This window comes from Lineus longissimus, chromosome 6 (assembly GCF_910592395.1).
Source record: "Lineus longissimus chromosome 6, tnLinLong1.2, whole genome shotgun sequence".
NCBI lineage: Eukaryota > Metazoa > Nemertea > Pilidiophora > Heteronemertea > Lineidae > Lineus > Lineus longissimus.
This window is the reverse complement of record NC_088313.1, coordinates 6128394-6145341: the sequence shown is the minus strand read 5'-3', so window position 1 is coordinate 6145341 and position 16948 is coordinate 6128394. Positions and strand designations below refer to the sequence as shown.

The window sequence follows — 16948 nt, the reverse complement described above, 5'->3', positions numbered from 1 at the left end:
CCTAGTTGATGACATGCATGACTACCACCTACCAAGTCTGTGCTATGGAGATTCCTACTGTACATGCTTTCTCTGATTCCAAACTGAAGTTGTTGAAGACAAATACTGAGAATGATGCTGAGTTGCAGAAGTTGCGAAACCAGGTTGTCAAAGGTTGGCCTGATGACAGAGCCAAGGTAGAAAATGTTCTGAAGCCATACTGGGACTATAGGGCAGAGATCACTGTGTATGATGGTATCCTTTTCAAAGGAGAGCGAGTCATTGTACCCAAGCAGATGCATAAGGACATGGTAGAGTTGATACATAGTTCGCATCAAGGGATTGTCAAATCAAAACAGCTGGCTCGAGACGTTCTGTTTTGGGTTGGAATGAACAAGCAGATTGAAGAAGCTGTAAGCAAATGTCCATTGTGCCAAGCCAGTAGAAGTCAACAGCAGAAAGAGCCTATGATGAGCACTCCTGTGCCAACTCTACCATGGCAGTCTGTTTCATCAGACTTGTTTGTACTAGATGATGATTTCTATCTTGTGACTGTAGATCACTATTCTGGGTATTTTGAAGTGGATGAACTGAAACCTGATCATAGTGCACCTGTTGTCATATCCAAACTGAAAAGAGTCTTTGCCACCCATGGCATCCCCAGGACTTTGTATTCTGATCCTGGCTCGGAGTACACTAGTCGTGATATGAAAGATTTCAGTACCCAGTGGGGGTTTGAAATCAAGGCATTCAGTGCTAAGAATCCACAGGCAAATGGCCTAGCAGAAAAGTCAGTTCAGATTGCTAAAAACATGCTGAAGAAGTGTAGGCAAGATGGCACAGATTTTCAGTTGGCTTTGTTGGACTATAGGAACACCCCTAGAGACAATGTCTTGGGTTCCCCTGTACAAAGGTGTATGGGACGAAGGACACAGACTAGATTGCCTACAAATCCGTCACTGCTGAAGCCTAAATTGTTGTCCCCAAAGCAAGTGACTGGCAGGTTGCAAGAATGTAAAGCCAGAAACAAGGTACACTATGACAAGCATGTGAAAACAACTTCCAAACTTGACTAGAAATAATACTGTGAGGTACAGAACTGGTAAAACCTGGACACCAGCCAAATTTGTGTCTGAGGCTGATGGTCCAAGGTCATACAAGTTGGTCACACCCTCTGGCAAGACCATAGTTAGAAACAGGAGACACATTCTGAGAACGAGAGAATCTGGAATCTATGAGCCCATGAGGCGCCATCTGTTGATGAATGAGGAAACTGAGCTGCTACTCAGCCCAGGCCACCAGAAACTCCTGCTATTGCAGCTCCAAGGCCTGTTGCTTCTGGTCCTCCAGGTTCAGCTCCAGTCAGGTCAGTTCCTACTCCTGCTTCTAAACCTCCAGAACAGTTGAGAACAGGAAGAGTCTCAAGTGCTCCAAACCACCTGAAAGACTATGTCAAGTAAATGTGTACTTGTGTAGAGTGTTGTGCTAACTAGACTGGTTCATGTTGGTATAAGTTTTGAGTCTTCTACTCAATAGTGGTATTGGAAAACTGAGTAATCTGGAATAGTGTGGAAACTAGAGAAACTTACAAAACGCAAAATCAGTAATTTTCTAAATTTTTTTATCACATTTGGTGTGTTTTTTTTTCCCTTCTAAATTTGTTACTTTGTTGTAGTTAAAGTGACTTATTCTTGAATCTACTTTCAGACCTTTGAATCCTCTAATGGTCTTATCTTTATTCCATCTTCATGTATCATTGTTATTGTATGTCTTCTAACTTTTTCTTCTTTTTCGAAGAAAGGGAGATGTAGTGTATTGCGTATTGATACATCATTATAATAAAGTAGTTCCGGGGTCAGTCGCAACTCGTGTCTTATGTTGGCCATTATTTATCGTCGTCCTAACTTCAGAGGTCGTTACAATGGCCTTTAAAGAGAACACTACCTTCGCTGATGTTAAATTATTATGCAATTTAGGATTGCGACGCACGACGCATCCCTTTGTGAGGTCTTGATTGCGGGCCCATTCTCAGATAAAGTGTGCAATTCGCTGATTTTCATGTCTTTGGGGCTTTGCTGCACCCACAGACCGAATATTCTGGTGTTTCACACACCGATATTTAGTAGTGGTTGGCTTTGCACGCTACACAACGATATATGACACTCCTATGCATAGAGATTGAAAAAAATTGATGCCAAAGTGGTGAAAACTGCCATTTTCCAATGTCATCGGTGAGGTTATGTTTGCAGTAAACCAAACTGACCTTATTATTCATGAGTTTATGGCACTAAATGGTCTTTTTTTTGCATGGGTATGTGGAGCATAAACATATGGCTCGTTTGGGCCAATTTGATCCTTCAAAATTTTCTCTGACATCTATAACCATCTGTCGCAAAGCTAGTCAGATATGTTACCAAACTTCAAAATTAGTAAAAGAATAGAAATATTTGATCAATATATCATTAACGTTTGTTTATAATAGGGTAATAGGTAGCACTAGAACCCAAAGACAACAACTTTAGATGGTCGTCATTGAGAAAAAATAATGGGATCAAAATTATCGCAGATTCCCTGTGATACGCAAAATACGCGTCAGATACGTTACCTATACTTTGCACCACGTGGAGACAATTCAACCTCATACAGCGAGGACATCTGTATGAGGTTAAAGGTACTAAGGTAAGTGACCAATCACACACAGAAGAAAACAGGTATGTCGATTAGTGTTACTGTGAAAGCAGTTCATGCATAAGGATCATCAGATACGTGACTGTCAGATACGTTACCAATGATGTTTAAAACTGCATTCCTTCATGACGTCATTAGTGTGAATGATGATGTCATTGCGTTCTTGGTTTGCCTAACCCCAAAGACAATGAAAGATATGTCTTTTTGCAAATGAACAGCTTCCCGATTTAAAAAAGGGGCGTTAACTTGTGTTTTCCTGCCTTGCTCTCCCATTTATTAGGTCAGTATTTGAAGCAGGATATATCCCTGAGTATTATTTAGAGTACATAGCTTATTAAAAACCTTAAAGGCAACTACGCTAAGCCATGACAGGCCGTGTTTCAGTAATCTGTGGCTCAACTGTAGTGCCACGAGCGGGAATACACGTCGGCCATGTGGTAACGTATCTGATGCCATGTGGCAACGTATCTGATGCACTACATTTAGGCATGTTTTGAGTGGTCAAATCCAATTTTTGTCTAATTTTTTGAGATTATTTATGAATTATTGCATCACAGACAACACACTGACAAATACTTGATGATCTTTATGTGCTATGTCACTTCAAAGAGATGGCATATAACATGGGCAGGATGTAGTTATATGGGCCTACCACCAATTCCTAATAGTAATGGCAACTTGGGAACACTGCTCCTCTGCTGGTGAAATTACCAATCCGAAGTCGCAATTCCTCAAGTACCGGTAGGAAAACATCAAAAGCCTTAAGAGTGTCTAAGAAACGAGAAAAGGAATTGGTCAAGAAAAACGTACTCCTCGAAAAAAAGATTAGAAAGATGCAAAAACAGAAGGAGCGTCTAATGCATACGAATGAAGAAAGTACCGTTAGGCCTAAGGAAGACAACCAACCAATCCTGACGCCAAGAAGTAAACAGATGCTGAGCTTTCTGACTTCGGATTGGAAGTACCATCGAGAATCAGACAGAAACTCATATTCGTAAATGTTGCCACCTCAAATATTGAAAATACGCACAAGATCGGGACTGAGGCTGCAAGTAGGAAGCTCCCTTCCCTTATATTTAGCAGTGGAATCTGTAAGAAATACAGACTGATGAACATGTTGCGCATAAACACAAAGATACGGAGGGACACACTTGTAAAAATAAAGAAGAGAAATGAGTGAGAAGCCTCTGCTAGGGCGTACGTGCGTGACGAAGTGGTTTCCTTCTTTGAGAGAGATGATGTCAGCAGAAACATGTCAGGGAAAAATGATGCCGAAAAGATCGATGCTACGAAGGTCCAGGTTCAAATTCTCAATGATTACCTGGCCAATCTTCACAAGAAGCTTCGAGCAGAACGTCCAGACCTGCGCATATCTATGTCAAATTTTTGTCGCCTGCGACCCAAGAACATTAAGCTGACCAAGTTTCTATCACATAACATCTGCTTATGCACAATACATCAGAACATCGCTATGAAACTTAAGTGTCAGTCCATGATACCACCATGCAGAATCATGCAAATGGTGGCAAGGTGGGGGGGTCAACAGATCTAGTTGTAATTTCTACCACAGACCTGTCCTAGGGTACTATGAAGGCTGGTGGATTGGTTTCGAAAATAACCCCACAGTTTTGGGGTACGGCTGTTAACCATTTCCTACTCATTTTCCTTTTAAAAAAACATGCATTATCCCTCAAAATAGGCTAAGTCTTTTGTCAATTTTCGTGCATCAAACAGAATTATCACTAAACACCGCCTATTGAAATTGAAAGTACATGATCTGAGCTACCTTTTCATGCCTTTTGTTTTGCCCCAGGTACATTTCAATGACAGGTACAGTACGTCCCAAAAACAATGCCATCTCAAATTTCAGTAAAAAGGCAATTTTAACTCTCCTTTAGCTCCAACACTGCAGTTTTTTAGGTGATGCCACTTCCAGGTAAGGAAGTCAGAATGCTGTTTTTTTATTTGCAAAAGAAAAAAATCCGGCCGCCCTTACGGTTTTCCGGTGAGGGGGTCGAGTCGCGCCCTTCTCACTGGTGCCCATTTTTTGCCCATTCCCTCAGATAACTGACGAAATACACATGCTTTCCAAATAAAATTACATTTTTAGATGTTAGTGAACCCCCCTCTCCCTTGCCCCTCCCACACACTCCCTCAAACAACCTAGAGGCCTTTATTACCCCTGTGGAGGCTTAGCGGTCTAGGCGGAAACGAACACCAGCAACGACAACAACAACAACAGTTACAGTTACAATGCATTGTGTACATGCACGTGTACATTGTGTGATAGTCTATTGAAAATGGAACCTGAAAAATCACAGTTGAAATGTGGATTTGCTGTCATATCCAAGGATATCGAGTGTGGTACTGACGCTTCATACCCCAATGACAAGAGTGTGATCCCCTTGAAACAATGTAAGAAGGACGTGCACTCCCATTTGATGCGTTGGATGTCCTCCAGGAAAGCCAGTCAAGTCAAAAGTTAATGGGAGCTCATAGCACTTCGTGCTGGCGTGTTTGATATGAGTTCTCCAGTTCTGGACACCACAATATGCCCAAACCACCGATACAAGTTGAGTTTATCATGGAATCAGCAAAGGAGATGCCAGCACCCACTTCATCAACCCTCTAAAACAAGTCGGAAGCCCAGAAAAGATGGTGGTTCAGTTCATCGAGTGATGTCTCGGGAAATATACATCAAGTGGGGAGTTTTTGTCCCAGTTGGCTCAGGTAAGGGATCAGTCTCAAAATCACTGAAGTAGAAAAGAAGCAGTAGGCCTGTAATGATACCCACTCTGACTAAACCTAACTTTTGTGCAAAACCAACTGAGTGATAACGATTTACCACTTCACTTGTGTTCTTCCTAGAAAGTTGATTGGAGCCTTGGCTTGATGATCAGGAAGTCCCAGTTATGATTCCCTGCCAGTGCCACTGGAGGTGATGCTTCACTGCCGTACAAAATCAGCATGGCCGGTCGCATTATCAAAACAAGTCTATCATCATCATCATGTCCTCACACTATTATATTGTACATCATATTATCATTACCCCCATAATCTGGTGCCTTTTCAGCTCTGTGTAAAGGATGTGAGGCTAAACATCGAGTATCTGTGGCAAATGTAGAACCAGAAGTAGAACCAGCACCCATGGCTACAGAGGTGAGTTGAATGAAAAAAGGGGAAAGATTCGGGGCAAGCCAAAGTGAATATCGGTTAATTCTGCCTGCAGCGACTGACTTACATGTAAGAAGGTCACTGATGAGAGAGGAGGGACTAAGCTGAAAACCTTGATGCCATTCTGGCTCCCATCTCCTTGGCAATGAGGGATTCTAAGCCAAACCTGATTCTCCATCAATATCTTTTTTCAGTCCGCTGTTGCCTCTTCCTCTGTTCAACCAGCCGACGCCTTAGAAAACCCAGCAGACGGGACAGAAGGGCAAATTTGATGGGTAATGTTGTTGCAACAGTATCATAAGGACTGCTGGTCAAGCACTCTTGAGCTGGGAGAGAGAAATGATAAGAGGGTGGAGACAGATTTTCTGAAATGTTGGTCTTTGAGTCATGACTGGGCAGAATTAGCCCAGTGAAAGTTGTCAGCTACACATCAAGAATTCTTGATTTAGAATGAAAGGGTACGACTTTATTGGATGTACATTCATCAGGCTTGACGTGAGATTTTCCACGCCATTGATTGCAAATGCATTGTTCGCATTCTACAATACATCTCTCTTTTTCTAAAAAAAATACATGGTGAATTTCCTAAAACTGTTACATGCTGTGTTTTTGTCTCCCTTGACTAACATAACCTGCAATATGAAGGACATCCAGATTTGATGTTCTAGTATATCTAGCGGATGGTTCATCAGGTAAAATGCGGGGCTTGGTTAAAAAATGATTTTATAGCGATATCTTGGGATAAATTTGAACTTTGGCTTTCAGTAAACAATTGTAAATGCCAAGATAGATTTTTAATGTCAGTATACTTAGTAGCGCTAATGTCAGTTTTGAACAACCAAGCCTGCTACTGGAAAGTGGGACTCTCCCCTGATACTATCCTGCACTTGGGCCTGACATGTAGTACCGTAAATGAGGTGTTACTAGTATTGGTCCCACCCTAGTAGTGGTTAGTAGTGGTTTGGCTATTGTCTGCAAAATAGCCTTTTTGCTATGTATCATTATATTAGCTTGTAAATAAATCACCCATTTGTAAAAAAAAAGTGTCCCTGCTTCTTAGGTGGCAGCACTGTCCTCTGCAGACAGGTACAAGTGTAGCATGTGGAAAGTTGTGATCTCTCCTAAGGGACTGGACAGTACCGTAACTCAGTTCATGAAAAACTTCTCCATTCCAGTACATGTATATGTACAATTTAGCCAATGCTAGAGCAACTCCAGGAGAACATTTCACCGCCAACCAAGGAGCTAAAAACTTCCAATAGCAGTACTCTGACGGTGCAGCCAACTGCAGGGTTGTCCTCATCAAACAGTAATTACAGTAGGAACTGCACCTTTGGTCAATTGGCTCCTTAGCAATGGAAGGTGTTTAGTATGTGAGAGCACTTCTGCAAGGTTCTTAGGAACAGGATGATCCCTGCATGGGTTGATAAAGATGTATTAGTAGGTCATACCACATGCCCTTCAGGTGCCTTAGCCATGGGGGGGGGGGGGGGGGGGGGGTCCAACCCTTACAACATGCTCTGGCAGCATGACACAGGCTAATGAATGGGTCAACATTAGCATCCTCACCAACAGGGGGGTTTCTTTAGGTTTTCGGACTGTAAGAAGGCTACATGTAGCTTATTCAATTACGTTGCCATCAGGTAGGCCAAGGCCGAAATGTTATTTGAAATTCAAATCAGCATTTCAGGACCTATGGGGCCCAATTCCCCAAAGGGCTTTCATCAAGGGCAAATTTGTAGTGATGAGCTTGTTCTTTTTTGGGGGGAAAAATGCAAGTGGAGTTATTTACCGGTAGGCCTACTTGAAATAGGTTAGTAGGCCTAGGCATGGGGGGGGGTGATCATGGTGGTTGACAGTAACTACTAATCCTCATGGCCAGCACCAAGCATAAATTATGTGTTCATTATGCATTTATTTTATAATTCATCAAGTGTACACAAGGTGGCAGCACTAGCCAATGAGTGTCATTTTGGTGGAAAATAGCACTTTTTCCTTGGTTTATCCTGGGAAAACAGTAAAAGCGGCCGGAAATTTTATTTCTGATTTTGAAAGTAGGTATCATTGCCTTTATCATGTGCAAGCCACAGCATTCAAAGACCTGCAGTGTTGGAGATATGAGCGTCGATAGAGAGATCTTCCTAAGCACTGCCCCTAGGTATGCATAATTACTAGGCCTAGCACGACCAAAGTATGAAGTGTTACTCAATGACCTGTTGCAGAATGGAAGATCTCATCAAATACTTCCATCATACAAAGGGGGAAAATCCAGCTATTTTTTTAGTCTCTGCAGGAGTGCCCAACATTGACCCAAAAATACACAAAAAATAGGGGGAAAAAAGCTAAAACAAGCCCCCTAACTAGGCCTGCCCCTAACTCGGTTGCTAGTGATTTTTGAGAGTCATCAATTGCTGTGTAATGATGTCTTAGTGGAAGGATCTTGCATACCTAATCTCGTTAAAAACGGTTGACCCCCACCTTGCCACCCTCTGCATGGTGGTATCATGGACTGACACTTAAGTGCCTATGTGAACCAGGGGTCAACATCAGTCCGCATCCTGAAGCAGTTGGTAAATCGGTGACCATGGAGGAAATGGAAACCAGCTTGTCATAAATCAGTCAGTCCCGAGTCGAGTACGAAAAATGGCAAAAATGGCACAAAAAAAATTTCCGTGGAGTGAAAAAAACACGAGTCGTAATAATCTCAGAAAGCCGTGAAGATTTCATCAGGCTAATGAAGGCAGACTACAGGCACTTCCTTGAGCACAAGGACCGCGTTTGCCACCAATTTAGGTCGATCAGGGACTTGAAAATGAAACTCCCATCGAATGATGTCTTGGTACAGATGGATTTTGCAGAGAACTTCGCTTGTAAAAATGCAGATGAGATCCAAAGTGCTTACTGGAATGGTACATCAGTGACCCTCCATCCTGTGGTAGTGTATTACGTTGACCCGGTTTCTGGCGAGTTGCACCACAAAAGCTTTGTCTTCGTCTCCGATTTGGCTGAGCATAACGCCAAGTCTGTCGCTGCAATCATTACGAAACTGGTTGTATTGCTGAATAAGTTGCTCCCTGATGGCGAACTGTCCACTACTGGACAGATAGTCCATCTTCACAGTACAGGAATTGACATATCTTGAGTATGGTTTGTCATCATCATTCCCTGTTTGGCATCAAGGCGCGCTGGAATAACTTTGAGGTTGGGCACGGAAAGTCAGTCTGCGACGGAATAGGAGGAGAAGCAAAGAGACAGGCTGCCAATGCAGTTAAACAAGGAAAAGTTGTAATTCAAGATGCTACCGACTTCTTCACATGGGCTATCGGTAACCAGAAAGAAATGCAGTATGTCTTCTATGATCAAGGAGATTACGATGCATCGGCTACAATTCTTAGAAACTTTTCACAAAGCCAATTCCTGGGACCATGAAAACTCATGCCATCCTTCCTGTGGGTGAAATGAAGTTAATGGTTCGCCCTACGTCATGCTATTACGATAACTGTCTGAAAGGGGAAGATATGTGCGACGGGTGGAGCGAGCACTGTTTGACCATGTAAAAGCCGCAGACGACAAGTGTGACACAGATGCACAATCGGACAGTAGGCCAAGCAAGTCAGTAGACACGACCGCAATGATTCCTTCCGCTATGGGCGTAGACGCACCAGCAACAGAATTCGGACCAGCTCCTTCATGTACCATGCCAACGGAGTCCACTTCAAATGAGGCGGATGTACGTGTTAGTCGCAGTTTGCCTGTGGTGCCAGTTGTGGATAGCTATGTTGCTGCAATGTATCTCGCCAAGTGGTACGTGGCTAAGGTAGTTGCTGTTTACCACGACAATGAGGATGCTAACCTCGACTTTATGCACGAGACGAAGGGAATCGGTCAGCAGGATTTGAAATTTAAGTGGCCTCAGCCCCGTGACTGGGACTTATGGATTCCATTCGATGATATCTTAATGACGATTGCAGAACCAACCTCCGTCGGAAGGTCCGGGAGATCCTACCAAATAAGCCGGGAGGAGATCAAGCGGATTGAAATTGCAGCCCAAAACAAATGAAAACATATCTCCAAGCATGTCTGATAGTCCAATGAGTGACTCAAAGTGTGTGAGGGTTTTATTCAGTTTCTAGTGGACTGCAATTGGCTCCAATCAGATACGTTTCCTGTCTTCACTGTGAGCAGCGCAACATTTTGGACAGATTGGATAGTGTAATTAAATATGTGAAATGTTTTAAACAGTTACTGTTCCAGCCATAATGCTAAATTAGTTGAAATTTTATCAAGTTACATTTCATTTATTAGATCTTGGTCGCCCTGTTGAGCCATTATTGTTCTCTTTATCGAAAGCTTAGTACAGAAAATAAAGAATGTTAAGACAAGGTCTTTTTAACCCTTTTAGGCCACGTGTGACATATACGTCACATGAATTTTAGGGGGGGTCGGGGACAGGGTTAAACAAATAAATTCATCTATTTTACCACTTAAGCCCAATGTGACACTATTGTCACGCTAGTAGGGCCATCTAGAGTCGATTTCATGAACTATCAAGACCAGGCAAGCATTTCCAACATGGCGGCCCCCATCAATTTCTGAGAGGGGAGACAAGACCACTAATGAATATTCATAGGTTGGAGGGTCGAGACCTATCAATTAGACGAGTGCATGTTTTTAACTCTCAAGTACATATTTGGAGAGGTATTGAAAAAATATTTGCTGTGGCAAGTCTACAGATATAAAGAAATTTTTTGATGAAAAAATTAATTTCGAATTTTGCTAATTGGGTAATAGGGGGCGTGTTTTGAGTTTTTTCTGCCAGTTGGCTGAAAAGAGTGGAAATATCAAAGTCTGTCTAATTTGTTGATTATCAAAAAATTTCCGTGGTCAATCACCATTTTATTTTTCACCATTTACTTGCCCGACTGTCCGGAATAACATAATCTAAATTTCAGATTCACAACACCACGCGTTCTTTGATGCGTCGCGGTCAAACATTGACAATTTAACTGCTAAAAGGCTTAAAAAATCAATTGTGGTCTTGTCTCAGGGGAGACAAGACCACTAATGAATATTCATAGGTTGGAGGGTCGAGGCCTATCAATTAGACGAGTGCATGTTTTTAACTCTCAAGTACATATTTTGAGAGGTATTGAAAAAATATTTGTTGTGGCAAGTCTACAGATATAAAGAAATTATTTGATGAAAAAATTAATTTCGAATTTTGCTAATTGGGTAATAGGGGGCGTGTTTTGAGTTTTTTTCTGCCAGTTGGCTGAAAAGAGTTGACTGTGCGAGATGTTTTATCTGCAATTGACAATGAAGACAGCGAGTTTGATGGATGCGAGTCGGAGTCCGGGGATGATGACAATGATGATGACTTCTTTGCCGATGTCGCTGCCACTGATTCTCCAGAAAGTTCCGGTCCAGATGATTCCGACTTCAACACTAATGATGACTTACCCTTAGCACACCTGGTACCTCAACAACAGCAGAAAAAGAAAGGGAAAGGGCTACTTACACGTGGAGAAAGAAAGACTTCGATCCACCGGATACAACTTCCAGGGGGGCTCAAATAGTTTATCCAGCAAACTATGATATTCCCTCCCCATATACGTATTTCAGAAAGTTTATCACCGATGAGATGCTTCAACTACGTGTAGAACAAACTAATGTCTATAGCGTTGACAAAAGTGGGAAGTCAGCTAATCTTTCCACAAAAGAACTTGAAAAAGTGTTGGGAATGTTCTTGCGCATGGGCCTGCATCAGATGTCTGGTAATCGTGCATACTGGGAGGAAAAATCAAGATTTGCTCCTGTGGCTGACGTTATGGGTCGCAACCGTTTCTCCTATTTGCTCACTGTACTTCATTTTGTTGACAACAACAAGGCAACAGATGATGACAAGAAGGACAAGATTTGGAAAGCTCGCCCTTGGGTTGATATGTTTCGCGATGAATGCCGGGATCTTGTCCCAAGTGAGCACAATTCATTAGACGAACAAATGATCCCGTTCAAAGGGAAACGTTGTCCCATCAAACAATACGTGAAGAGCAAGCCCCACCCATGGGGACTGAAAGTATGGGCACGCTCTAGTGACACAGGGTTATTGTTTGACTTTGATGTATACCAAGGAGGGACTGGAAAAAAAACTGAACTGGGCATGGGTGGAGATGTTGTGGTAAAACTCTGTGATACCCTTCCAAAACATGAAAACTACAAAGTCTTTGCTGATAACCTTTTCACCTCCATAGCTCTGGCAGAAAAGTTACTTCAGGATGGTATTCTGTATGTTGGGATTGTGCGAAAAAACCGTCTAGGGGGATGTCCCCTTCCTTCTGACAAGGCTATGGAAGCTAAGGGGCGTGGTTCCATTGATAGCTGTGTGGAGACCAAGTCAGATGCAGTGATTGTCAAGTGGTATGACAATAAGTCTGTTACATTACTATCCAGCTACGCAAGAGAACAACCCATGGACACATGTACACGATGGGACAAAAAGAAAAAGGAAAAAATTATAGTGGATCGTCCATTCATTGTAAAAGAATACAACCGTTTCATGGGCGGGATAGATCTGATAGATGCTTGTGTGGCAAGGTATAAGTACCATATGAGGTCACGGAGGTGGTATCTGTACTTATTCTGGCAACAATCATCCTTGCCGTCGTAAATTCTTGGATGCTTTACCGAAGGGCGTGTGCAAGTTTTAGAGTCAAAAAGGTCAAATCACAGCGCAAGTTTCAGGGTGAGATCGCTTCTAGCCTGATACTAATAAATGCAGCCTGGAGACCAGGACGGCCATCATTGGACTCTCCACCAACACCAGCACCACCCAAGAGAGTGCGTGTCGCACCGCCTACTGATGTTCAAAAGGATCAGTACGGACACTGGCCGGTAAAGAGTGAAAAGTGTGGCCGGTGCAAATTGTGTTCTGTCAACAATACGGACACACTCTGTGAGAAGTGTGATGTCCGCCTCTGCTTTACGCATGATCGCAATTGTTTCAAATCATACCATAACTAATTTTGCATCAAGAACAGCCAGTTGTGTCGAAAGTAAAAATTTCATACTCGAGTAAAAATTTCATACTCGAGAAAATAATCAGTCGAGCGCTACAAAAATAAAGTCGAACATTATGACGTCATAAGTTTTTGTGTACATTGCGCGCGCCGTCTAGCAGGACCGCCGGTATCAAAAAAAATGGCGGAGAACATGGATAAGTCGGACCTGGAAAATTTTGTAAACACGGTCGTTACCCGCTTAATAGAATCACCAGATTTGCTACGTGTGCTCCAGGCACAAACACCGCCGTGTTCGACAGCCACGATGTCTGTTGTTAGTAGTGTAAATGGTGAATTGCAGCGATTATTCGGGCGCGGACGCGGGCGTGGATATGCCCCGCATTTGAATGCACAGCCACAAGTACCACAAGCACATCATGACATGCATAATACATTGACTACTACTACTGCTGCCGTAGGCATCCCAACCATTCCAACAGTAACACAGTCACAGCCCCCAGCAGCAGGATCTAGTACCAGCAGTAGTATATTTTCTACAACTAGGAGGTATCACAGCAGGCCTCCTAGGTCTAGATCCAGCCGCAGCGCCGCCGCCAGCCATGCCAGCAGCACTACTAAAGGCCCGTACACACCAAAACCGCGCTGCGGGCCGCGACGGCAAAAAACGACGCGCGTTCATCGCCGCGAAAAAAACTTCAATAGATTTTCTATGAATAGGACACACCAAAACCGCGCGGCAAAAATTGACGCGCGGGCGCGGCGCGGTCGCCGCCGCGGCGCCGCGCCAGATAACTTTTGAGTTATTCAGCCCGCAAGCCGCGGCGTTTTTTCTCACTGCGCATGCTCAGTCTGCAGATCAGGTGAAGAGGGTGCAGTCATATCTTCATCTACACACGTGGTCCAGTTGTTTCAACAGCAGGAACTCTGGCTTGATCATGCCCAAAGCGAAATCGAAGAGATATGTACCTAGCGAGTCCTCTCCTGAGCGACCCGAGCATGATATACATGAACTTTTGATTATCGAGGTAGAGAAAAATCCGATTTTGTTTGACAAGAGACAGGCAGATTACAAAAGATCAGATTTCAAGGAGGATGTCTGGAAGACAATTGGAAAACGAGTTGGAATTGATGGTGAGAGTTTGCTTTATTTTCCCTTCAAATGTACTTTCAAGGTCGATGCTTATGTGCCTTTTTAAGCCAGGCTACAGTTCTCTAATAGGCCAACCTCAAGATAACAAATGTATGAAATGTTATAAAGAAGACAACCTTGGCAGATGTATAATGTGTCCACTTTACACAAGAAAGTGTTTTCCTCGTTCATAGGTGGCATCACTATTGTATCCAATGTCAAATTCCAGAATTCAGATTCTGCTGCTCGCATATAGTCAAAAGTCAAAACAAGGTAATACATGTGGACTGATATCCTAAATAACGAAATTTCATCAAATTGTTATAATTCTATATCTTAGTCACCTTACACCTGATCAGTACAAAGTACATCTCGCAGAAAAGTGTCCCGAGTTGCGTTCAAGTAAGCTACAATGTACATGTTAAGTGAATATGAATTCGCGGACATTGGTCACCCACAATCTATGATAGACCTACTCTTCAAAAACAGGCCCCGGGCACGCCAAAGTTTTTGTTCGCTACTCCTCACAATGCCCAAAGCAGCATTGATCCTGCCACGAGACGGAACCTTGAGGAGACGAAAAGTACTCTTTGAATCTGTCTCTAATGTCCATTGCATCAGCACCTGAACGACCTCCATTGTCATCCAAGTCCCTCAAAATTCCATCAGTTATGTCGCCGCCCTGCTCAATAGGTGGACAAGCTGGTGCTCCTTGTGGGTGACTGTCGGTTTGCATCATGTTGTGCAGGATACAGCTGGCCCGGACTACCGAATCAACATTGTTTGGGTCAAGTGGTATTTTCCTGTGGTACATCCTCCACCTATTTGCCAAGATGCCGAAAGCATTTTCGACAATTCTACGTGCACGAGACAGGCGGTAGTTGAAAATCCTGTCCTCTTTAGAGAGTCCACGTCCCGGTACTGGACGCATCAGATTAGTACGAAGCGGAAACGCCTCATCTCCAATCATCACAAGAGGCATAGGTTCTGTAGTACCTGGCAGTGCCTTGTCTTCAGGTATATCCAGAGTTCCATTCACGAGTTTCTTGCCGAGTGGACATGCTTTGAAAATACCGCCATCGCTATTCGAACCGTACGCCCCGACGTCAATAGCGCTGAAGCAATACTTGTGGTCAACAAGAGCCATCAAAACAACAGAAAATGATTTCTTATAGTTGAAGTACATACTACCGGAGTTCACAGGTGCTGTAATAAGGACATGTTTGCCGTCGAGCGCACCAAGGCAGTTTGGGAATTGCCAACGGTCTCCAAATCCTGCTGCCGTGTCAGACCACTGTTGTCTGTTGGGTCTAGGCATATACAATGGCTGAAGCCTCTTCCAAATGGTATCGCATGTTTCTCTTACTATGGAAGTAACTGTTGATTTCCCGACACGATAGCTGAATGATATTGTTAAGTATGAGTCGCCAGTTGTCAGGAACCTGCAACGAGAAAAGCGGTTAGAATAAGTACTTGTTCAATATCCTTTCAGTTACTGAAGCAAAAACAAAGTGGAAGAATATCCGGGATGCCTTCGTGAAATATCGACAGAAATCTAAGACCAAAAGTGGACAAAGGGCCAAAGAAGTGAAGCCGTATAAATATGCCCATCTACTCGAATTTATAATTCCAACTCTAGGAGAACGCCAGTAAGTAGACTACAAATACCTAGGTTTTATCCCCACAATAACTTTGGCATCAAGTCCAACCTGACGAACCAACTCTGTCTCACCAGCCGTACCGACTCATTAACCTCGGCCACAGACAATGCCTCCGACTCTAACCGTGATCCACCTTTTTTCTTCAGAACAAGCGGTAACCTGAGCGATAGCGAGGCGGAGAGAGAAAGCACTGCTGATGTTGAAGCACAAGAGGGAAATACTCAGCAACCTTTGTCTGAAGATGACAGTGATGACGTCAGTATAATTCAACCTGTGAAACCAGCGCCTTCTTCCAAAGTTGCAGACATACCATCTACTAGTACTAGCTTGATCCCGGCCTCAACTCCAAGACCTCCACCTAAAAAGAGGCGATGCTTTAAGGCGCAAGCTGCAGATGAAGTGGAGGTTGCCATTGTTGACTACCTCAAAGCAAAGAAAGAACCAACCCCTAAAAGAGCAGAAGAAACCGACGACTATGTAACCCTATTTCTCAATTCCATGGCAAACAGCATCAGAAAGCTCCCCGCAAAAGCACAGGCAGAAGTTCGATTTTCCATCCACAAAGTTGTCCATGATGCTGAAATGGAGCATCTTTATTCTCGACCAGCAGAACAACTCAGACCAACACAGGAGTACTGCTACACACAACCAAGTACTAGCGTCTATAGTCAACCTTATGGGATGGCAGCGGAAAGGCTTCCATACAACCCTATGCCTCGGAGTGAAACACCAGCCTCCCTCTCAAGTAACACATTTGAGTCTGATGCATCATACTCAGGCACTTTCACACAACTAATGTAGAGGAACGACTGTTTGCGTGAAGTACTGTTGACTGTTCATTTAAAAGCACCCAGAAAGCCTATGTTCGCGATTTAATTTTTGTTGTTTCGAATTTACTTTTATCAATATTTCTTGTCTCGATCAGTGTACGACCAGGAGGGTCGGTGACAATAATCCGTGCAACGAAGATGCCCTTGTACCCTTGATATAGGTTGTTTATAGGTTTTATGGAAAGTGTTATTTTGGCCGTATGTTGCACTGTAATTTCATACATCACAGAGAAGTGTGATGTGATGTGATGCGTTCACTCATCATCTTTCAGTTGCAACGACGATTGCAAAAACATTACACTTTGTATGTTTGGTTAAATAAACATTGTTACAAGGAACTGAATGATCAAGTTTTTATCACTTACCTCAGGCAAATGGCCAGCCGTTCCCTATTGGTGATTGCCTCGCGATAATTAGTATCGGATCTCCTTATGTCAGCCTCTATGAGAGCATGGACATGTTCAAAGT

General features: G+C 43.2%; 4 protein-coding genes across 4 annotated transcripts; 3 read left to right on the top strand and 1 right to left on the bottom strand.

Annotated features, from left to right (window-relative positions):
- The first annotated feature begins 17 nt into the window (after positions 1-17).
- LOC135489498 (uncharacterized protein K02A2.6-like) lies at positions 18-1055 on the top strand. The gene has a single exon (XM_064774877.1). It carries the CDS (start codon positions 18-20, stop codon positions 1053-1055), a length of 1038 nt encoding a protein of 345 aa, XP_064630947.1.
- A 10427-nt stretch (positions 1056-11482) lies between these two features.
- Positions 11483-12508, top strand: LOC135489496 (piggyBac transposable element-derived protein 3-like). Its single transcript, XM_064774876.1, has one exon. The coding sequence runs from the start codon at positions 11483-11485 to the stop codon at positions 12506-12508; it is 1026 nt and encodes a 341-aa protein (XP_064630946.1).
- A 1998-nt stretch (positions 12509-14506) lies between these two features.
- Positions 14507-15175, bottom strand: LOC135489494 (uncharacterized). The gene has a single exon (XM_064774874.1). The coding sequence runs from the start codon at positions 15173-15175 to the stop codon at positions 14507-14509; it is 669 nt and encodes a 222-aa protein (XP_064630944.1).
- A 33-nt stretch (positions 15176-15208) lies between these two features.
- On the top strand, positions 15209-16740 carry LOC135489492 (uncharacterized). The gene is made up of 3 exons (XM_064774872.1): positions 15209-15362; positions 15482-15638; positions 15797-16740. The coding sequence occupies exons 1-3, from the start codon at positions 15209-15211 to the stop codon at positions 16449-16451; spliced, it is 966 nt and encodes a 321-aa protein (XP_064630942.1). The 3' UTR covers positions 16452-16740.
- Positions 16741-16948: the final 208 nt, after the last annotated feature.